General features: G+C 41.9%; 2 protein-coding genes across 6 annotated transcripts in view; one reads left to right on the top strand and one right to left on the bottom strand.

Annotated features, from left to right (window-relative positions):
- Nucleotides 1–16,449, top strand: part of ECM2 (extracellular matrix protein 2) — a 60,859-nt gene extending 44,410 nt beyond the window's left edge. For both annotated transcript variants that reach the window (XM_063426477.1, XM_063426476.1), the window contains exons 8-10: nucleotides 2,046–2,185; nucleotides 7,732–8,058; nucleotides 15,698–16,449. In XM_063426477.1, the coding sequence (XP_063282547.1) occupies nucleotides 2,046–2,185; nucleotides 7,732–8,058; nucleotides 15,698–15,866 (636 nt within the window). In that variant the 3' untranslated portion in view covers nucleotides 15,867–16,449. The remainder of the gene's footprint in view (nucleotides 1–2,045; nucleotides 2,186–7,731; nucleotides 8,059–15,697) is intronic.
- CENPP (centromere protein P) overlaps nucleotides 1–23,833 on the bottom strand; it is a 348,698-nt gene that overhangs the window by 93,230 nt on the left and 231,635 nt on the right. The window lies entirely within an intron of this gene.

Genomic DNA, 23,833 nt, shown 5'->3' with positions numbered 1-23,833 from the left:
TTAGGGAAGGTCGCACAAGGGTCAGCCATAAAGAAGGAGCTGGATGCCTGTCCACGACTGATGACAACATTGAGCATGTACGTGGAATGATTCTGTCGAATAGACGACTGACAGTGGATTATGTGGCAAATCATTTGCAAATCAGCCATGGCTCTGCCTATGAAATAATCCACGACAGACTTTGGTTTAGAAAATTTGGTGCGAGATGGGTACAGAAACAACTAAGTGCATAAACAGAAGCATTTGGACATACGGAATTAAAAATGTGGACCAATACTCGAAAGAAGATAAAAGTTTCTTAAAAAAGAATCATTACTGGTGATGAGACATGGATTCATCACTACGAGCCTAAGAATAAATGGAAGAGTATTAAATGGAAAAATCCTCAATCGTCAACAAAGTAAAAGTTTAAAAGTCAAACATCAGCTGGAAACTTAGATTTTTCAGGGATTTTCAAGGGCCAGTATTGGAACACTATCAAAAAAACGTTCAACAATCAACATTGTTCATTACAGTGAGATACTCACTGCAGAGCTGAAGCCTGGAATTTGGATTAAATGAAGAGGACTACTATCCAAGGGCATTTTGATCATGCATGATAATGCATGTCCGCACACCTCTGCCCATACTGTGCAAAAACATTGTTTTGAGGTGTTAAAGAATCCTCCCTATAGTCCTGATCTTGTTCCATCGGACTTCTACCTGTTTGGTCCCATGATAGCAGCCCTACAAAGACAAAGATTCACCCCTGATTAAGAAGTGAAGACACAGGTGCATTCATGATAAAACAGCTCCAGGAGGCAGACATAGCATACCACTGGTCTGCACTCAGATTGCTTACAGTTGCAAAGAAGGGGAAAATGTTTCAGGCTACCAATGTGGCAGAGGCTACCACCTTTCTATCAGTGCTCGGAGTTGGGACAGGAACACAAAAGCCAAAGGGAATTCCTCCCACTCTCATCTGGGATGTAGCTAATGTGACTCCCATCACCACTATAAGGGGACTTGTCTCTGTGACATAATTGTATATACATTAGTTTAGATTTAGATTTTTTTAAATTTTGGGTCAACCATAACCTTGGCCTCAGGGTATATATGAATTGGTTTTGGTGGCATCTAACAACTTTATTTTTTATCCGAGTTTTGTTGAGCTTACTCAGAGTATTATTTGTATAAGATGTTCAGTTAATCCTTGCTCAGATACACCCCCCTCAACACTTATGCCACTGGTTAGGGGTTATGATAACATATGCCTTGCAGATAATGCATCGTAATCTACATAGCAATTTCCTGGATTGGTCTATCAACTATGTTTTTTCATGCTAGGAGTCTAAGTTAGCACTGTCAAGGCCTTCCCAAAATAGCATGGATATATAATCCTTGGTTAATAATGAAAAATTTGATGGATTTCTGAGACAATACGGTCACTATTTTGTGAAACGCTCTCATATACAGGTGTTGTTTATTGTAACACCTGCAAAAATAAAGATACAAAATAGGCACTATACTCACTGTGAAGGTAGACCTATTTCAATATAGTTTGAATTGTATTGACATTTCTTCATACAAAAAAAACCTCAAAAGTCCAAATTAACAGGGGTACCCCACTCACGTACCCGACTATGTCAATGTTTTCCTTTCTTCTTTGGTTACTCTCTTTTCTCTTTCTCTTTTCTAACACCATCGTCCTAAGACAAGGTTAGGCTCAGTATTGTTTACAAGTTATGATCCTAATGCATAATGTATATTATTGTATGGCCCAAATAGCTATTCCATGCCTCAAAATGCATGTAATAATGTGTACTGTTAATTCCTATAATATTAACACTTTATGTTGTATGCACATCCATGTTTTATGAAAATTAAATACACCCTAAATAAAGAATTAAAAAAACAAAAGTGACTGTGCTGCTTTAAATGCCTAGTTACAGATTTTTTCCATAAACAAGGAAATGTATATAGTTTGCTAATCAGTTAAATATTTTTTGAGACAAGAATTATCCTACTTATAACCAGAGTTATTTGCCATTTAATTTCTGTTTTAGGAAATCTATCTTGAAAACAATGAGATTGAAGATATTGTGGAAACTGCATTTAATCATACAACAAATCTTCATACAGTCATACTAAGGCATAACAAGCTTGAGGAAGCAAGCATTACACCAATGACATGGATACTACATGAGTAAGTACCACGTGGGTGTATCAAATAGGCCAATTTATATATCAAAACAGAAGGAAGATAATATCTCAAAGTATGCATGTCAATTAATAAAAGCAAGGTTGACTGGTTAAGGCAGAACGTTTAGATAAATTAAGAAGACAGCTATCAGTAAAGAATTGTAGAGTAAAGTTTTATTCTAGAACACTATAGATGGGTGAATGAATATGAGTAAAAGGTACAAGACAATGGGGATTAAAGAGAGGGAATTAAATCTCAAATCAAAAAGATGAGGTAAAGAGCATTTGTGAATATCATATTATAACCTACACAGGAATCACTGTTCATTATAATCAGTAATGCACGGATTTTCCTGTGCCTAGTCCGTTTCACATCATAATTATGTTTGTACAATATGATGAATTACAGTGAAACATCTATAGACACTATTTTGTCTATGTGGACTTGTCATGTTTGAAAACAAAACAAAGTGAAGAACAGCGCTGGTTTTAACGGTGACTTTTTTAGTGGGCAATTGTGGTCTTTCTTTTTACACAGCATTTACAACAAAAGTATTTTTGGGGATGGACTGCCTGCCACCCCGAACGGGTGTCTCCGCCAATCGTTGCTCCTAGTGCTCCCCGAGGGCTCCAAGCACTTAACCAGACACCATCAGTACTGTAGCCCCCTAGCCGTCGTAGCTTGGCTGGGGCTCTCGCTGTCCCTTCCCACCCTGGCCTCTCCTCCAAGAGAGTATAGCTGTAGAGCTCTTATAAGAGCTAGTGATATAACTTGTATAGCAGGTCCCTACAAACATGAGGCGAGGCTCTATGTTGAGGGTAAAGCAGGACTGAATTTTAATGGTGCCACACTGGCCTTTTATGACAGTCCCCATGCAAGCAGTACGCCCACATGGACCTTGTTGGGGACTCCAACACAAAGACACAGACCAATAAGAAAAGTGATTAAATGTATGACACTCCTATAACAAACATACAATCCCTCTCCTCGGCCTGGGAAATAATTGAATCAGATACTGTATTAACTCTATCTCCAGGCAGAAAAAAACATATTTCTAAAAAGTTCCAAAGTACCCCAAAACACATTATATCCCCACAAATGTAGCTATCCCTGATAGCCCTTATCTGGGTCACCAATATATCCAAAAATCACCCAGATCAATTAAGGGGTTTAGATATTTCCTGGAAGTCATAGTTTTTACCAACCGCAGGCATGGTCCCATAGCCGAAAATAGTTTCATAGAATCGCAGCTAAGTGCCGCTGGAGGACCGACTGGGAACCGCAAAGTTTTCATGCTGAAAATAGTTCCAGGGCATTCGCGGCTAAGTCCCCCTGAAGTCTATTCGCGATTTTGGTCCAATCGAACAAGATGGCCGCCACCTCGTGGTCGTCCATAGAAATTGCGGCCACCCAGATGAACACAGACCACTGCAGTGGAGATTGCAACGATGTATCAATGAAGCTTAACAAGGTCCAGGATGGTCTCCGGTTCATGCGGCTGTTCAGTTACCGAACCATATAATTCAAATAGACAAACTGAGACTTTTATATCACAGTTTACAGGGTCCATAGTCTGTGGGCAGGAGGCTGGCAAGCAGGCCCCTCCAAGGACTTGTGGCAAACTCACAGGAAAAAGGGAGTTTGTCACAGTATTAAAAATAAAATTTGGCCACTCCTTTGTTTTAACATAGCTGTTGCAGTAGTATATTTTGGCAGCAACTATTTTCTGCATATAAGCTGCCAACTGATTTCTCTTTCGCACCAATATATCACAGGAACATTTTAATAGTGGTTCAGTTACTATGCAATAAACATAAAATCACATTTACTTTAAAAGGAACACTATAATGTCAGGAACACCTATAATTCTGACACTATAGTCATGGAAGTGGCTGTTTAGTTAACTGCTCTCCCCTCCAATCTCAGTAAAAAGGCTTAGTTTACTCACCTTTTTCACCACGCTGTGCTGGCTTCACTGCGGCTGGCCCCACCTCCAAGGCTGAGCTCATTAGTCTTGATGATCTCAGCCAATCCAATGTTTCCCATAGAAGGCTATTGTGCAAAACGCAGCAGTGCGCCAATCAGCATCTCCACTTATATATGCATTCAATCAGTGCTTCTCAATGGGGAGCATTCAGAGTCTCCATGCAGAGTGTGAATACGAACTTAGGTGCTACACACTGTGCAGCATCGAGATAGGAGGCATCTTTAGTGTCTGACTGAGTGACTGCACCTAGAGGTATTACTTGGCACCAATGTAAACACTGTCTTTTCTATGAAAAGGCTGTGTTTACTGTGCCCAGCCTCCAGGGACAGGCCATAGAATACCAGAACCTCTACATTAAAGGGACACTATAGTCGTCTAAACAACTTTAGCTGATTGAAGCAGTTTTAGTATAGATCATGCCTCTCAGGTTTTACTGCTCAATTCACTGCCATTTAGGAGTTAAATCACTTTGTTTCTGTTTATGCAGCCCTTGCCACACCTCTCCTGGCTATGTTTGACACAGCCTGTGTGAAAAAAAATCTGGTTTCACTTTCAATCAGATGTAATTTACCTTAAAGGACCACTCTAGTGCTCTGAGGGTGCCCCCACCCTCAGGGTCCCCCTCCCGCCCGGCTCTGGAAAGGGGAAAAGGGGTAAAACTTACCTTTTTCCAGCGCTGGGCGGGGAGCTCTCCTCCTCCTCCTCTCCTCCCCGTCGGCTGAATGCGCACGCGCGGCAAGAGCTGCGCACGCATTCAACCTGTCGCATAGGAAAGCATTTACAATGCTTTCCTATGGACGCTTGCATGCTCTCACTGTGATTTTCACAGTGAGAATCACGCAAGCGCCTCTAGCGGCTGTCAATGAGACAGCCACTAGAGGATTTGGGGGAATGCTTAACTCATTAATAAACATAGCAGTTTCTCTGAAACTGCTATGTTTATAAAAAAAAAATGGGTTAACCCTAGCTGGACCTGGCACCCAGACCACTTCATTAAGCTGAAGTGGTCTGGGTGCCTAGAGTGGTCCTTTAAACAATTGTATCTCTTGCTCTGTAAATTGTACTTTAATTACATACAAGAGGCTCTTGCAGGGTCTAGCAAGCTATTAACATAGCAGGGGATAAGAAAATCTAAATTAAACAGAACTTGCAATAAAGGAAGGATAAACTTTAGATGACACTTTACAGGAAGTGTTTAGGAAGTCTGTGCAAGTCACATGCAGAGAGGTGTGACTAGGGTTCACAAAGTGATTTAACTCCTAAATGGCAGAGAATTGAGCAGTGAGGCTGCATGGGGAATGTTCTATACACCAAAACTGCTTCATTAAGCTAAAGTTGTTTTGTGATTATAGTGTCCCTATAAGCTGTGGGAGTTCTGATGACTAGTGTCCCTTTACATGCTCTGCTTTCCAGTTATGTTTTATTGTCTAAAGTGAAGTTAATTATCTGATCTTCGTACTCTTGCTGTTTGAGTAAGAAAGGATCAGTCAAGGTGAATCTGTATATGGGTAGTAAACTGAGAATACCTGTGTTCAAGTAGTAATATACAGTTAATAGCCAAAAAAATATATATATATATATATATATTTTGTAAAATGTATATTTAAGGAAAACTTGTGTACTAAATGATATTTCAACACTATCATTAAAGAGGAACCTTTATCTTTAAGAAAATTGCAGTTAATCAATTCCTTAGGTTTTTGTAGGGTGGAGAAAGTAGAAAAGTTAAGCATACCTCTCAACATGGGACTGTATAGATCCAGGATAGTGGGTGGCCACCAGGGGACAGTTGTGTCCAATAAACACGTGTTAGCCTGGTGTTCACCCTGGGCTGACTGACAGCTGCTTTGGCTTTCCCCACTCATGGCAGCACATGTTTACAGCACTACGGAATCACTCTGCCAAGGGGTCAGCTTTATGTCAATGCATTGTGATGTTCTAGATGCAAACATATTCACTCAGGTATCTGCGTGGGAAGCATCTAATGGGTTCTTGGGCATTTCTTCCATAGTGTCATACTTATGAGTGCTTCCTCATTACACCGGAATGCACGGCGCCATGCAGGGCCAGCGTAACCATAAGATTGCACAGGTGGGCGCCTTAAGGCACACCGGGGGGTGGGTGTGGGGGGGGGGGGGGCACGACAGGCAAAAGGGTAGCGCACAGCTCAGTGGTCCCCCTCCAGCCTCTCGGTCATTTTGGTGTCACCAAGTCGCAAACCGCAATAGAGGAGCTTCTGTGTCCTCTACCTGGTCTGACAGGAAGTGCTCACAGAGAGTGGCAAACAGCTTGCTGTAAGACCGGTAGAGGAAACAGAAGCTCCTCCACTGCTGTGTGCTACTTAGCCATGCTACACAGGAAGGTGAGCAGGCACAGGGTGTGGGGAACAGACCTCAAGGGAGTGGGGAAGATAAAAATAGGCAGGGGCTGTGGAAGGGGCAAAAGAGACAGACAGGGGCTGTGGGGGAGACACCCAGAGGGAGGGAAAAAGATACAGGGGGCCTGGGTAAGGGACAAAATAGATAGACAAGGGCTGTTAAGGGGTAAAGGCGACACATATGAGCTAAGTGGGGGCAGAGACACCTAGATGGGCTGGTTGGTGAAAGAGACAAGATGCTGGAGTCAAGAGACACACAGAGGGGTGGGAAGGGGAGAAGGAAACACACAAAAGAGTCTGGGGAAGAAAGGGACTTAGAGAGGGTCTGGAGGGACAAAGAGACACAGGAGTGCTGGGGAAGGGGTAAAAGAGACAGACAGGGCCAGAAAAGGGGAAAAAGAGACAGACGGGGGTTGGGGAGAGACACTGTGAGGGGCGGGATGAAAACAAAGAGGGGCGGGGTGGAGAAAGAGACAAGGTGTTGGGGGGGGGAGACACAGAGGGGTTGGGAAGGAGAGAAATACACACAAAAGGGGCCGGAGGGAAGACACACAGAAAGGCTGTGTTGAGAAAAAGACACAAATGGGATGGGGGTGGGGGAGGGACATAGAAGGGAGAAGAAAGGGAGACAGAGACAAACAACAGGGACTGGGTGGAAGAAGCACACAGAGAGGCTCAGGAAAGAGAGAAACACACAAAGATACAAATAAAGGGGCTGTGTGAAGTAAGAGACACACCAAGGAGCTGGGGTGGAAAAAGACACAAATGGGCTTGGGAGAAAAAATTACAAGATATACTAGGGGGTAAGACATTCAAAAGAGATGATAAGAAACACACAATTGTAAGACATTCAAGTGGGGTATTAAGGGACACACAAATTAAGATGAATTTGGTGTGGGTGGGGTGATAAAATGCATTTTTGCCTGTGTAGCCAAAATATCTTGCATCGGCCCTGGCACCATGAAGTCAAGAAAGCCTGGAATACATTGTATATTTGTATAACAAACAGGATTTTTTTCTTTTTTTTTCAAGAATAGGAGACAGGTCCACTTTAATGGTTGTGTATTAAATTGTATTAATAAAACAAACAGTAACATAAGACATCTGAAACTGGCTTAACAGCTGGTCCCTCTCAGATGTTTACAAGCAATTGTGTAACATTATGTTTAATTTCCATTTTTGAAGGAACCTGGAATCTCTAGATCTTTCATATAACAAGTTTTATCATGTCCCATCCTACTTGCCTAAATCTTTACTGCACCTTGTACTAGTGGGGAATCAGATTGAGAGAATTCCTGGCTATGTGTTTGCCCACATGAATCCAGGACTGGAGTACCTTTACCTAACATCCAACAAGCTCACCAATGATGGCATTGACCCAATTTCTTTTCATGGGGCATATCATTCACTGAGGGAAATATTTCTGGATCACAATGAGTTGCAAAGTGTGCCAGTTGGAATTGAGGACATGAAAGACCTTCATATTTTGAGGCTCAACAACAACAAAATCAGGTAAGAGTCATTTTGTTGTACCATAATAAAAATATGCCAACAAAATACATCTTTAGAATCGATTTAATATAAAATAATTATACAGCTAAAAATTACTCTCTTGAGAAGTAAGAATTATTATACTACAGGAATTCTACAAAAATTTTTTTTTTTACGCCAGCCTCCATGACATTTTTGCTTTTATAAGTGGTCATGGGGGAAGGAATCTATATTTCTAGCATTTCAGCTGGAACCCCTGTACGTAGTCATATTTGCACTTTCATGCCAGGGGCTACTTCTACTCCCTTGCATACCTTACAAAATATACATATGTTGTCAGCGCTCAGTGTAATCAGCTTCTACAATTGCAGGCAGTTCTGTTTTTTTAAAATAATCCCTCCCTTGTTCATTTTTTATTCCTCTCGACACAGGCATAGTGATTAAGCATGCGCTCTTAGTGGTGAAAATGGTCCAATCAAATTGTCCTCTAAGAGAACCATTTGATTGGATCATTGGGTATAACGGCATAGGCCACGATCAAGGAATCCTGGTACTTAATTCAAAATATGTTTTATTATAGTTAATAAGCTTAAATAAAGAGGTGTGGACATAGTTTGTAATGCCCAAGGGGACATTATAAACTATAAAACCTAAAATTTTAAAAAGGGTTATAATAACCCTTTAAGTTGGGCTCAGGGAGTGGAATAAAACAGTCTTCTGTACTTTTGTTCTATGCAAAACCTTACTATAATATTCTACCTTCTGTCCAAACGTCACAGCGAGTAATTACGTAATGACTAGTAATCACACCTGACATACAAGCAGTTTATGCTAGACTCCGAACCACTAGACATTACAAAGAAATGTCATATATAATCTTGGGTAAGTAGAGGCATTTTGTGAAGGAAGGGGAGGGCATCGCATCTGTTGAACGTGTTTGGGCTGTGTTTGGGCATCCTCCAAATCTTATCTTACATTATCTTATTTACCTTACATATCTCTTCTTTTGCCTATTCTGCCTTTTATCTCTTCTTCTCCTATCTACGTTCCACCTCTGGCTCTACTTGTTTGTTAGAGGAGACAATTTAAGGTTCAGTGACTTTTGTTCATTTGGCACAGTGACAAATCAGAAGGAGGAAGGGCGAGGTTTGGGATGCATCAGAGCCATATTGTTTGTTTAAATATACTGAGTCCTGTGTGATTCTTGTATACTTTTGCATGTACCAAACATGCAAGCTTTTAAGGATGACATAAAAAAACAAACTCCTAGTGCGTTCTACGGTGGAACGCACGCGAAAACGTTGCAGAGAATTAACGACTTATGAAGTCTGCTATTTAAGGAGAAGACATCAGAGAGTGTACATACATCCCTGAAGAAGTCCCTGGTGACGAAACTCATTGGATTTATTGAGACTTTTTTTATCTTTTGTTTATTTTGTATTTTATTTTTATCTGCTTTCTGCCTTCCACCTGTGGATATTGGATCCTGGTACTTCTGGATATCACTGGATGTGGAGAGAGGCATTACCATATTTGATCTCTTGTAAGTGCTCTCCTCTCTATTCTCATATGTCATATGAAGATTCACAGTGATAGTGAGGAAAATATAGGCAAAGTGTATTATTCCCAACACACAGTATACATAAATTCTGGGAAGACGCACAGTATACAATCTACAGCACTACAGTGATATCCACAAGGACCACCCTTAAAAGGGGAGACTAGCCTGAACCATATTACTTCTTGTGACTTCTCTACCACCCCACCCCTCCATTACTTTGTCATATTTTATTGCACTATGTGTTTTTTTTTTTCTTTGCAGATTAATTTTTTATCTTGTATTTTGGGGTGTTTTGCTTGCAGTTTTTACACTTCCTTCCCCCATTTTTTCTTTGCTTTGTTTGAAGTGTTTTTGAGGGTACACTTATTTATGAAGTTTTTGTATACTGCACCTTGTTGTTAGTGGTATTATCTCTTTTTGTTTTACTTTTATGAAGTACAAAATGTGTCATGTTTATACTTCTGAAATATATCAATAAAATTTGATATATGGAGAATAAAAAAAAATAGTAATCAAGTTGAGCGAGTGTTTTCAAGCACGCAGTGGACAGTACTGGGAAATATCATTTATCTGGAACTTACACCATTTCATAAATGATCGAAAATCACCTACAACATGTGTTAGCCCCTTTTCAGGTGTTGCTCTGCTTTCCTTTTTTTTTTTTTTTTTTATTCTTTATTTTTCATGTGCTGCTTTTGACAATAGGTTGAACATATGCATTCAGGGTAAGCATTGAGATGGATTGACATTTGCAGGTACATAATGCATTGTTAGTATTCCTTGCACGTATTTTATGTTTATGGGGTGAGATTGGTTGTTTGCTCGGGTGCCAAGTGGTGGTGTCCCAGTGCCATGTGCCCTGCTGGGCCGTTTGTTCTCTGCACCTTGGCGTTGTAAGGGGTTTATGTGTCTGTTGTTCCGGTAGGAATCGTGTGTCTGCGTCTGTAATGTTCGGTAGAGGGTGTACTCTATTAGAAGTGTCTGGTGTGTGTGGGGGGTGCCTACATGGGGATCTCGTCTCCTGTCAGGGTCCCGTGAGGGTAGGTGGAGTGCGACTCTGGAGTTGGTCTAGTGTCCTTGTGTGTGGAGCTTAAGAGTGTGCCGGTATGTATTTGACCTGTATGCGGTATATGACCTATGTCATAGTAAACTTTGTAGGTGTATATTGAGCCAGATTAGTGGACAATAAGGCATTTTGAAGTCCAAACAAAACTAAATAAACAAATCAATAACTTGTAAGCGGGGTGCTTATAACTAGAGTCCTCACTCAACAGTGTGGTACATCTTCATATTGGTGAGCACAGTTCTTTCAGGTTGGGGCCGCTGGGCGTTCGACGCCTCTCGGGTTAAAGGGCACCAATCTCTCCGGGTCCCAGGTGTGTGAGCTCGAGGTAGTTGCTGTCTCCGCAGCCGGCGGTTTGTAGGTATAGGGTTGCTTCTTGTAGTGTGGACAGTCTTTTCGTGCTCCCATCTTTGGTGACTAGTAGAGTGCATGGCAGTGCCCACCGGTATTCTATGCCAGCGTTGCGAAGTTGGCTGGTCGCAGGGCCCATCGATCGATGCCACAGCATCGTGGTGCGGGTGATGTCTTGGTAGAATGTTAATTGCGCGGTTTCAAAGTTAAGCTGTGTTTTACCCCGGACTGCGGTCATCACTTGGATTTTATCGGTGGTCGAGTGGCATCGGACAATCACATCCTACGGGGCTCCTGTTGGTGCTTGCCTCGGCTTCGGGATGCGGAAGAAGCCTTCAAAGGTGAGTTTCTTTGCTTGTGCATGTGGCATTATCGAGGTGGTGAGCCTCCTAATGTAATGGGGCAATTCCGTTAGGCTTACAGAATCGGGGATGCCCCTTATCTTAATATTTATCCGCCTGTGGCGGTCCTCCGCTTGGTCCGCTCTTGTTAGGAGCGTGGTCTGGGAAGTTTGTAGTTGATACAGGGTTTCTTTCAGGCTCTGTACCTCCTGTCGTAGATCCTGGATGTCTTCTTCGGAGGCCTGAGTGCGTGCCGTAATCGCTGTGATTTCAGTTTTGAGTAGGTCCAGGTCTGCGGCATGCAGCTGCCTCATTTCGTGTAATAGGTCTGCTATGTCCTGTTTTGTGGCTGGATTTTGGTTGGGTCCCGGTACCTGCTCCGCTGTGAGCGGTTCGGTATGTGTGGGCCTTTCCGAGTCTCTCGCGTTCACTCGGGCCCTCGGGTTGCCCCTGCGCCACCTTTGTGACAGTTGGGCGCTGTAGCATTGCGCCTATATCCTGAGTGTCTTTGTTTGTGTTCAGTGGAGTCTTTTGGTTTTTTCTGCCCATGCTTTCGGTGGTCCGTGGGGGGTGCTGGGTCTGGTATGTAGGGGATTATAGATATGATTCTGGCCACTCCGGTATTTCCCACGTTGCCCATGTGTTGCGAGGCTCGGAGTAGGCCCCAGGCCTCCTACGTATTTTCCTGCTGGGTTGCGGGAATAAGAAAGGCATGAGGTTGTAGCTCCCGCCCGGGTGTTTCAAGGTGGGTAGTTTGCTCTTTCAGTAGTGTGGTAAAAGCGTTGTTTTGTCCCGTCTTTTGGTCTCCTTTGTCGGAGCTTCAGTAAGTTGCGGCCACTCCGTTTGAGCGCTAGGCTCCACCCTCCGTTGCTCTGCTTTCAACATATTTAGCAAATGACATCACAATCCAATTTAGTCTAGGCACAGCCAGGGCACACAGAGCAATGTTTCTGTTTTTCATCTACCACTTACTATATTCTTCAGTTGAAAAGGGCAAAGCTATAATATTGAAAAGCTACATAAAAGTCCCCCTGAATAGACTTGGAGAATTGCTTCCTCCCGAACGCTGAGTTTAAGTCGATTGAGGAATTTTTTCAAATTCCCTAAACCATATTAAACACGAAATGGACGAGCATGTTATTTTTTTTTTCGTTATTAGAAATTCTGTCCATTGTGCCAAAAAAAAAAAAAAAGATTGATGCGAATAAATATGATTGACGGCTAGATTAACAGATCAAGGGAGAAGTCACTAATAGAGGGGGGGGGGGGAAAGGAGGTGCAGTAAAACAATAAATACATCTATATTTAATACATTTGCAAACATAGTTTTTTTTTTTGTTTGGAAAATTTGTTTCCTGATTCAGATTTTTCAAGTTCGGCCAAACCAAATTTTCACACCATCCACAAGTCTAATTCTGAAATTTAAAAAAAAAAAATATATATATATATTTTTAAATACATGCAGGTCTGCTTAGCTCACAGCAGACATAGTATATTTCCCAACAGCTTAGGCAGCAGTTCAATGTATCTTATCTGTTAAATTCAATTGCTTCCAAATGCTGCGGCTAGTAAGAAGTCCATGGGACATACACAGTTGACATAGAAAATAAGGGGAGCATCAAGATTTTTTTTAACCTTAGCGTTTGAGCCACTACTGCAGCTGTAAATCCTAGGAATGCAGGATGTTTAAAATTGAGCCTCTCTTATTTTACATTGTTTAAATTATTTTTTTATTTTTTTGTTGCATTTTTTTTTTAATACAAATTCTTTATTTTCTTGTGCATAGTAAAGACATCACGGAACGGCTAACAATGCCATGACAGCATTTTTCAGCTCTTCAATATACATAGTAGTAAAATCTGGCATGAGTATCGTTGCACATTTTTTATAATAAGTCGAGACACAGTGAAGATGAGTGTGTTGCGCGACGTCAGCCTAGGGGTTGATGCTTCACTAAGGTCACATAGGCTGAAATATGCCTGTTCCACGAGTCAACAAAAGTAAAACTTAACAGATGTAACATAAATAAACTAAAACTGCTATTTGGTTTTTACTGTGGGGGAAGTGGGCCGGTCTAGGTATGGCAGTCGTGTCCTCTTAATAAAGAGATAAGAGAGGGTTTTTGTGCTCCCCTTGTTGTCTCGGTCTGTTGTGTACTGCACCTCAATTACCCTGAGGCGTGGAGGGGGGCAATGAATAGTCGGGTAGGTGTTTTGGCCTACATGTCAGTGGTTGTGGTCCAATCTAACCGTGCTCTAGTCATAGCGTTAACCTTATAACAAAACTCGTATTACATATATTGGATAGTGGAAGAGTGTCCTGGCAACTTGTCTGTGTAGACCAGCCTGAGTTCAGGTTGTGACCGCGGCGTATGCATCTGCGGTTATCCTTCGAGGTACAAATTCTGCAGCGTGTATTGGGTCCCAGCTGTGGTAATGTGTGGATTTTGCTGTGGGTATGGCTGGGCCAAGTGTCTCAGTACCTTCATGGCCTCCTGCATGTACAAATATATTCGGGCCAGTACAAACCATTATCTGGAAATCTATTCATAAACAGGGCTATACATAGGACACGAGGTCACACATTTAGGCTTGAAGAAAGGAGATTTCATCTAAGACAAAGAAAAGGTTTTTTTTACAGTAAGAGCAATAAGGATATGGAATTCATTGCCGGAAGAGGTGGTTTTGTCAGAATCTATACAGATGTTTAAATTGCAATTGGATAAATACATGCAAAAACATAACATACAGGGATACAATTTCTAATTATTGGGCTAATAGCTGCTTGATCCAAGGAGACATCTGACTGCTATTTTGGGGTCAAGAAGGAATTTTTTCCTAGTTTGTTGCAAAATTGGAAGCGCTTCAGACTGGGTTTTTTGCCTTCTTTTGGATCAACAGCAAAAGCATATGTGAGGAAGGCTGAACTTGATGGACGCAAGTCTCTTTTCAGCTATGTAACTATGTAACTATGATAGCGTGCGTTGCTTCCCCTCGGGTGACAAGCAGTGCGTTAGCTGGGCCTCATCAGTAACGGATTTGTTGTGCTCGCAAAAGGGAGGTAATTGGTCGCAGTGACCTTCTCCATGCCAATGTTCCTCTAGAGAGAGCTGCATAGAATGGCAGGTCCATCTCCTCAAAGAGGTAAGTTGTTGGACCTCTAGTGGCAGCTAATACTGCAGCTTTGTCTTTATGGTTCTGGAAATGTATCACCAGGTCCCCAGGAGCAGAAGGTGGCTCCTTGGCTGGTCTCGGTACGCGGAATATTCCTTCCAGTTGAACCGCTTTGGCCTTTCTCAGGGTCAACAGTGCTGCGAGGAGCGCCTGGTGAAGTGTGGCAGTTCAGCTGCACTCAGCGACCCCCATGATTTTCATTTTTTTTCGGCGCCGCTTGTCCTCTTGTGTGGCAAACCTGCGTTCGGTAGGAAGATTCTGCTGTTGCAGTTCTTGAACCTCTTGTTGTAGCTCTTTGATTTGGCTGGAGTGGGTGCTGGATGTGCCATCCACAACCCCTAACTAGTTGGTTATACCCCGCAGGTTTTCCCATATCGTGGTCATATCGGCTAAGATTTTTTGGTGGTGGTCTGCCATGAGTTTGTCGGCGTGGGAACTATGTGGGCGGCGGGAGCGGCAGTCGGGCCGGTGGGGGCAGCATTGGTATAGGTGAGTACTCCCCCTCTACTTCATCCGACGTCATGTCAAAGAAGTCTGAGCAGCCACCATGGAGGGACGCCATCTTGGGTCCAGGAGCGCCATGGGCCTGCAGCCATAACTCCCAACTGTTCATGCCCAATCAGGGCTTGTCAGGCTTTTTGATTTTTTGTTTTTTGACTCATTAGCCCCGAATGAGTCTTGGGGTCTCCCTGGGATGTAGTTGGGTCAGAATAAACCGTTGATATCGGTTAATAATCACTATTGTAGCCCGGAGCTCTGAGGCCATGGGACTATCCGCTTCAGTAGTTAGGCTCTGCCTTCGTTGCATGTTTTGTTAGTGAATTATTTGTAAAAATATTGGTCCACAGCCTGGATTGTTTATTCATTTATATTTCCCTTGAAAAGAAATGGACAGTATTCCATGGGGCACTTAAGCACAATACAGGTACATGTTATGGCATTATGAGTCTTTGGGAATGTGTCCTGGTTTTCACCACTTTGGATAAATAATGGATTTCATGTTGTGCTATTTTTTTTTTTTTTTATTGACACAGCAAATTAAAGTTATTTACACCCACTTACTTCACACTGTGTGTGTATTTATGATACTTGTCTCCATATTTCTATTAATTAAAATAATACCCTCCAACAATTATAAACATTTATAAAATAATTATTTGTGTATTTATAGGTCTGTCTCTCGTAACTGCATTTGCAATGAGGAGAATGATGAAGATTCAAGTATTGAGTTTCTACATCTTGAAAATAATTTCATCAACACAAGGGAAATATCACCCTACGCTTTCTCATGCATTCGTTCCTATTCCAGCGTTATCCTTAAACCACAGAAAGTCAAGTAACATGCACACCATGACATTAATACTGTGTGATTCAAAGCTCATATTTAGAACGATGGTGTAAGGGTAAATAAAACAAATGACTAATCAACCATTTAGAATCTTCACAAACACAAGGGATCGCGTAACCATAAGAAGACTCATCAAAGCAAATCTTTTCCAGCACAAATATCCACATATAAAGGCATTCTGCATTTGTACTTTTGAGACTGGAAAAATACTTTCTACCATTTGAAATAACATTATAAAACATGTGCAGTATCTTTTTTTCCACAAAAGCAGACTATAATGGACTTTTTCCATTCCAGCAAGCCTATAATGTTTGCTATGTGATATTAAGGTGTGATTATTCTTATTTGCTGGTGCAATTAACTCAACAACTTAAAATATATAGAATCATATATTGTAAATTTATGTTGTTACTTATTTCCCAATTGGATTGTATCAAATGTCACCGTGATATTTTACACATCTCCTAATACTTCACTAGCCAGTGCTAGTTATATATCTTGCAGGACTAGATATGGACATGAATGTCTTTGTTTAGAATGTTTCAATGTATAAAAAAAAAATGCAATTCAATATCGTCTTTTTTTTTTTTCTTCAAAGACACATTAGCTTCTACCGACATCTCTAGACTGACAAGATGAAACTCTAGCCCAAAAATCTTGAATGCAGACTTAAAAGGTTAAACAAATGTATGTTTGCTCATGCTCCTCCCCCTGCCAACGTCAGCTGGCGGGGGGAGACCTAATGCGCATGCACGGCAATGGTATTATTCAATGGTTTCCTTTGGGGAAAATCTGAAACTGGGGGTCCATGAGGATTCCAGAAGCCCTCTAGTGGCTGTCTGTTAGACAGCCACAGAAGGCAGATTTAGAGCTGCAATGTAAATATTGCAATTCTCTGGAACTGCAATGTTTTACGTTGCAGCACTAAGTGCAAAAGGGTCGCAGCACCCAGTCTACTTCATTTAGCTGAAGTGGTCTGGGTGCCTACAGTGTTCCTTTAAATTAAGTAGCAACTTGGGCTGAAAATAAAATCTCGAATCCTTTATTTGCAAAACACATAGTAATTGTAAAGAGGTTTTTTGTAAAAAAAAAAAAAAAAAAAAAGTCAAATCATTTTTGTTTCTAATTATGCATCCCTAGCTACACCTTCTCTCATTGTGACTCACACAGCCTGCATAACAAAAAAAATATATATTAATTTGTAATCAGATGATAGCTTGCTTTAGCAGCTTGCTCTGTAAATTGAATTGTAACCACACATAATATGCTCCTGCAGGCTCTATCTGGTGTTAAATTGTTGATTAAGAAGCTTCCGGCTCTCATGCAGGTTGTAGTTGGCACCCAGCGGACTGTTATAAAACCATTAGCAATTGTTTAAACACCTGAATAGTGGAGGGAGTTCCAGGGCATCATAGCCATTAGAGCACCATGCAGTGGTTATGGTGCTTTGGGTGTTCCTTTAACCCCTTAAGGACCAAACTTCTGGAATAAAAGGGAATCATGACATGTCACACATGTCATGTGTCCTTAAGGGGTTAAGATAGATAAAACAACCCTGCTTTTACTGGACTTTGTGTTTTACAATATGCTTCCATTACAGAAAAAGGTTTATCCTAATTTAAATCTCACCTGGAAATATATTTCTATCCAGCTATACCTGACAATCTAATTGAAGGCAGCATTTGAACTGTCAACTCACCGCTGGCACTTCCCAATGCAGTTGGCAGAGCTTTGTCAAAGGAATTTGTTCTGACAGGTTTGTTCAAATTGGATGAACATTCATGCAAATAGAGTACAGATTGTGACTGTTCCTACATCCAACAAGTACTCTGTTTTATTTTGTTTCTATTTGCATAGAAACTCAAAGCTAAAGATGGAAAAAGCACCACGGAAGATCTATGTATTAGTAAGATTTTAACTTAAGACCCATTCCCAGTTTAGGAATAAGAAAAACACACTGTTAAAGGAACATAACTTTCAAAAATTCTTCTCCTCATAGCCTCTGGTAAAGTTGGAATCAATATTGTTTTGCATTAAGTGCTGTGCAAAAACTGCATTAAAAAAACCTAGACTGAGATCTAGTGCACAATAAGTTAATTCCTCATTCATTTAGAATAATATACCAAAATGGATAAAACAACTGCTTACAAGAACAGGATGAGCTCAATGAAAGTCGCATTCTTGCACTCCTAAGCGCACACCATGTCATCCCAAACAGGTATTAATTTTGGCAAGCACGCATCCGTCTCTGGACACTACTAACTGGTCATTTTCTTGGAACGCTTTGTGGTAAAAAGTAAAACCATTTATTTCTAATCTTCTGGGAATGTAAATGATAAAATAAGTATATCCATTCTGTATCTGCCTTGTACCCATGCTGAGCATCTAGAAACATAAATAAAGTCAATGTTCTCTGTTTTCATATTAGTCAAAAAACACACAGACACATTTTCACATCATATGCACGGTTTTTCATCTTTTATAAGCACCTATAAAAATACCTACTTTACCATCTGTTCTACTGGTAGAGGGTTTAAATGCCTTATATGGTTTCATGGGAAACTGGAAAAGCTCATAAATATCATTAGACTGAATTAATTTCTTGTTTCCTGGACTACTTTCACGCTCAATCAAAAGTACTATAATTTGTAACGTGTTCTGATGAAAAACTAGTTTAGTCTGCAAAAGAAAAGCATAACTATACTATTACATAGCTAATTAAAATATAACAGAAAGGGGGTGTGGCCTAACCACCGAAGCGGACAGTCGCACGGCCTCAGAGCTCCGGCTAAACGACGAGAAAACTAACCTTTAATATAGGGGTGACCCCCTCAAAAAAGGCACCTAAGAAACGTCTTACACTCACTAATGGGTAAGAAGACGAAAAAACTGAAACCTGACCGACCCCAGCAGGGGAGAAGCATCGGGGACCTCTGGAGGCAGGCACATGGCGCCCAGGAGTCTACAATGGCGGCTCTCCATGGCGGCTGTTCCGACTTCTCCGACGGAATGTCGGAGGAAGGGGACGATGACCAGACGCTGGCAACGGCTCGGCAAATGACTACACAAGTAGCACCTCAGCAAAGAACTCCCGATGCCGCCCCAGTAACCTTAACGGCCATCAGGGAACTCATGGCAGAGCTCCACACTAAAATCTCGGCGGACGTGGCCATGATCCGTGAGGACCTACGGGGCCTGACAGGCCGCATCGGAGAAATGGAGCACAAAACACAAGCCCACTCACAACAAATTAATGTCCTCACACGACAGGTGGAAGAGCTCACAAAACAGAGCGCAACTTATGAGAGTAGATTCGACGCCCTTGAAGACAAGAGGAGACAGAAGAACATAAAACTAAGGGGTGTAGGGGAGACGGTGCCACCAGAAGAACTCCCACACCTCGCAAGGCGCCTCCTGACAGCCATACTTCCACCAAAACAGGCTAAAACGATATCGCTGGAGGGTATTTTCCGACTACAGAAGCCGATTAAGGCACCAGCCGCAGCTACCAGGGACATTGTGATACAGTTCCAGACCCTCAGGGACCGGGCGACAGTGATGGCAGCAGTCAGAGGGCAAACTCCCTATAACTTCGAGGGAATGTCTCTAACTTTCTTTGCTGACCTGTCAGGGGGAACCCTTGCTTGGCGACGGTCGCTCCGACCACTTACCTCCCTCCTGCGCACGAAGACCATCAGCTACAGATGGAGCCAGTCTCGATCACTCCAGATACCACGCGGAGACACCGTCATCACCATACGGGACTTATCGGAGGCACCAAGCCACTTGCTCGCACTGGAACTACCACCGGACTCGCTGGGCCCGACAAACCCTCATGGATGGGACCCCGGGGCTACCCGTGTCTTTGTACCCAGGGACAGAGCGCTAACCGCTAGAGCGGGGCCCACAACTTAATTCCAAGCAGGACCGGACCCACGCACGAGCTGATGACTTGGATGGAACTGCTGAATGCTCTGGCTTCACTGCGGACATTTGCCGCCGAGCATGAGACAGGGACCAGACCTGCCATACTTTTTTGTGATGCAAGTACGGCCAGCTGAATACCACCCGCTCATACTGATCTGCTAATTATTGTTCTTATTGTTTTTAGTCATTGTCATGTGCTCCCTTCTCTGCCATAGGGATTTATGGTGGCGGGGCCCTCTCAGGCGGTAAAGGGGTTTAAACCGTCTCTCACGAGCAATGTTGGGGGTATATTGGCATCCCATAAGACTAGTTGGTATCCTTAGAGGACGAAGGTATAAACTATCCCCTCCCTGCAGTTAAAGTGGACTACGGGAACTGAGAAATCACCTTAGACGCCTTGATATCTGGTACAGTTCGCTTAGGAGAGGTGTATGTCTTATGTAACTCACACTGTAACAACGAAAGGAAAAAGAAAAAAGGAAACAAAAAAAAAAAAGGGAACCAGAATAAAACTCACGCATACCCCAGTAATTAACGACACCTCAACCGCCTAGGGTTTCCTCGTAAAATAATTTTGGGACGGCATGCAAACACACCCAATAAGGTCTCACATGCCTTTACCGTAAACACCCTAATGCCCCCTCCAACATACCCTCCAAACCCCGGTGGTCCTCCTAACCACCCCATAAGATTCATACCCAGTTCTCAGGCCTACATCCCGTGGCTTCTTAGCCCATAGTACTCCCAACGTCTCCTTCTAGATCCCACCACACGAGGCACTCACCATTGCTTCATATAATAAGGGATTTTCGCTTCTGAGCTCTACTGTTTTTAATTAGGCTGGGCCAGTAGGAGCCTTATACGAAGGTTTTATATTAAGTTTTTACGTACAGAGTACGGGTTTCTATACATGTATATATGTTGTATTGGTATATTTGTTTTTTGCTTTGTATTTGTGTTTTTTTCTGTCGTTTAAGATAAGCTAAACCTTCTGCAGCATCCCTGATGGGGCTGGACTCTTCCTGCACTCCCTATATTGACCTACAATGCTCTTAATTGAGGCGAAAATGGGTGATGCGATACACTGCTCGGTGTACTTCGAGCCCTTTTACTAGCCCAATGTCGCTCATGGCAGCTAGATAGCTGTGACATTCGCCCTAACCTTTTATTAAGGAAGAATACATCAGGTACCATTGAACCAGTCCACATTGCCTGCCCTTTGCGTAACTGCATTTAATTATACTTATTAAGCTCTAAACACTAGACCCCCCCCGCCAGCCCTGACGCAATAGTTAGGCCGCTACATGGCATTGAACCATGCATTTACGTTGGAAAGACGAAAATCGATTTGGCCGCCTGATCGCCCCATTAAGCCATACACCACAAAGGGGAACTGCAGCACACTGATACATGAGGCGCTTACAGCACAGTCCAAATTCATGTGTATGAATGTCTAGTTAAAGCTTTACACGTCTCATTTTTTGACACAGCCTTCATTATATAACTACTGGCGAATTTATTTTACAATTATAACAATTTGAGTTACCACCTTACCTACGCGTATATTTAACTTTGTTCTGCATCTTTAATACTTGTGCGATGCCTTTTTCAAGTGTCGCTTACAACAAAAACAAAAATTGTGCATTGTATTTCTATGTTATGCCACACAAAAACGATGTTTACTGCTATATAATGGGTGCCTGCCATTGGGGCATGGCACACACGTGTGTAAATGTTAACCTATATGCACTCAAAAATAAAGAATTAAAAAAAAAAAATATATATATAACAGAAAATATAGCAGGCATACATGTGTCCCAAAATGGGATTGCTTAGTGATTACAGGGTTGCATAGAGTGCAAGTACAAGGTTGTGTTCCCAAACATTTTCTTACTTGTATCACAATATAGAACATCACAGTTTATATTCTCTCTCTGTTTAGGGACAGTAACCTGCAGTGAACAAAGACGACAGCTGGGTACATGTGTAGCTAATGCTGGGCACACAACTAAATGGCTAAAATAGTGAAATGGCATTAATGTATTCAAGGCGTTGTTTTAGATGACTATGAATATTAATTGCTCACCCTTTTTTGGGGGGATATAATTCCAGCTGTGTATGATGCAATTTTTGTAAGCATTTCTAAGGAGGCGGTACTATAAGTATTTTGCACACACAATTTGTCCTGAATTCCCTTCGCTTGATGCGATTCAGCTGTTTTAACCCACATACAATTCATAAAATGTAAATTTAGTTATGTAAAATTAATTTGCACTCAATTGCAGCTGCAGTTTGGCTGCCTACTGAATCTCCATATAAATAAGGCGGACTCGGCTATTCACAAACAGCTAAAGTGAAACTAAATTTGTTTAGTTCAGTTGTTCCATTTCCTTTGATATAAACCAGGGGAAATGCATCTAAAACATATTCCCAAGCATTATTCACAATATTGGGAGGTATGCAATCGGACAGGCCCTGAAGGGGTGTCGCCAGTGACATGACTTGCATCACCTTACTGATAGGACCATGCAGGAAATGCTGCTGAAGTGCTCTCTGCATGGTCCTAGAGTCCGCTGCACAACATGTGCTGCCTGGGGACCGTTTCCTGTGTCAACGAATACAGGACACCAGGAAACTAAAGCCAGAAGGCGGGACTGTCTGGAAGCATGCCATGCCTGTCTTTCTTAAGTGTGGTACGGGAAAAAATTTCTGTTATACAGCAGTAGCAGCACTAGACGATGCATGCTAAATAATACAGCACTGGAGATCTCTGTGTGTTATAAAGAAGTTGGCCATGACCATGTGAATTTGTTTTACATTAGATTGCACTTTGAGCAAGCCTTATCATGTACGCAGATGGCGGAACAGGTAAGCAACAAGGGGCCACAGACTCTCATTCGATTTGAGAGTTGTTTTTATTAATTATATTGGACTGTTTGGAAATTTTTATTTTAAAAATGGGTCACAAAACTAATGTACATGTTGTATGTATGCTAAAGGTTACACTTATTACTGAGACACTTTAGGTGACTTACTAATAACAATTTATGCAATTGAAAAGTAATTTAGAATGTATCCGATTTCCAATTTCTATTGTAGTTTAACGATATTTTACTAAATACTTTTGCTGTAGCGGTCTATTGTACACTCAGACACAACCAATGGAAGCTCATAGAAAAGAGGAAAGTGAGGATAAAAAAGACCGCCAGAGGGATAGGAGACCCAAATAAGGACTATCATTCCTAGATAGAGACAGACCTTGGGAGACCTTGGGAGGTAAGTATTATGAATTAGTCTATATGATATATTTTGAACTTGCGTGTATATTGTGTGTGCAGTTTTAATTCAACTGACTCATGTTTTAGCTGAATTAGCAGGAGAAACATCCTAGCACTGGGGCAGCTTGTAGATGGTGGGTTTTACCATTAAAATCACAGAAGAGCTCTCAGACACAGCTTCATTAATTGATATCTGGCTGTTCTACTGGAACAAATATAGATAGAAGCAAGAGAAGATAAGGCATTATGGGGCTTGCAGCTGCATTATAAATCAATCACCTGTAAATCAGGCATTACAAAATTAACAACGGTAATTCCTGCTTTGAGCCTGGACCTAATCCGCATCATGGATGGTAAATATTTCACTGAATGTAATGTCCTTATTTCAATGGTACTAAACCAAATGTACAATAAGAGATGAAAATGGACCATAGAAACGAGCCATGCCAAAACATACACATTTTACACACACTGGTTTGTGTTCTTCTGCATGTTGAGCTGGCTGGAAATTCCAAAAAGGCCAAGGTGGACTTTCCCCAGGTCATACTTGCTTACTCCCCCAAAATTGGTGCCCAAGAAGCAGTACATTGGTGTGTGGATGCAAAGGGGGATAGTCCAGTAAAGTCATCTCATCACTAGCTTGACCCAAAGGGGACCCAGAAACAGGGCAGGTCCACTTTAATTAATAGTAGGTCAGCCTGGTGTGAATGTACACCAGGCTGCCTGCCAAATCCAGTAAGTCAGCCCTCAAAGG

Source organism: Pelobates fuscus, chromosome 7 (assembly GCF_036172605.1).
Source record: "Pelobates fuscus isolate aPelFus1 chromosome 7, aPelFus1.pri, whole genome shotgun sequence".
Taxonomy (NCBI): domain Eukaryota; kingdom Metazoa; phylum Chordata; class Amphibia; order Anura; family Pelobatidae; genus Pelobates; species Pelobates fuscus.
The sequence above is the reverse complement of the archived record's forward strand: the minus strand, read 5'-3'. Positions and strand labels throughout refer to the sequence as shown.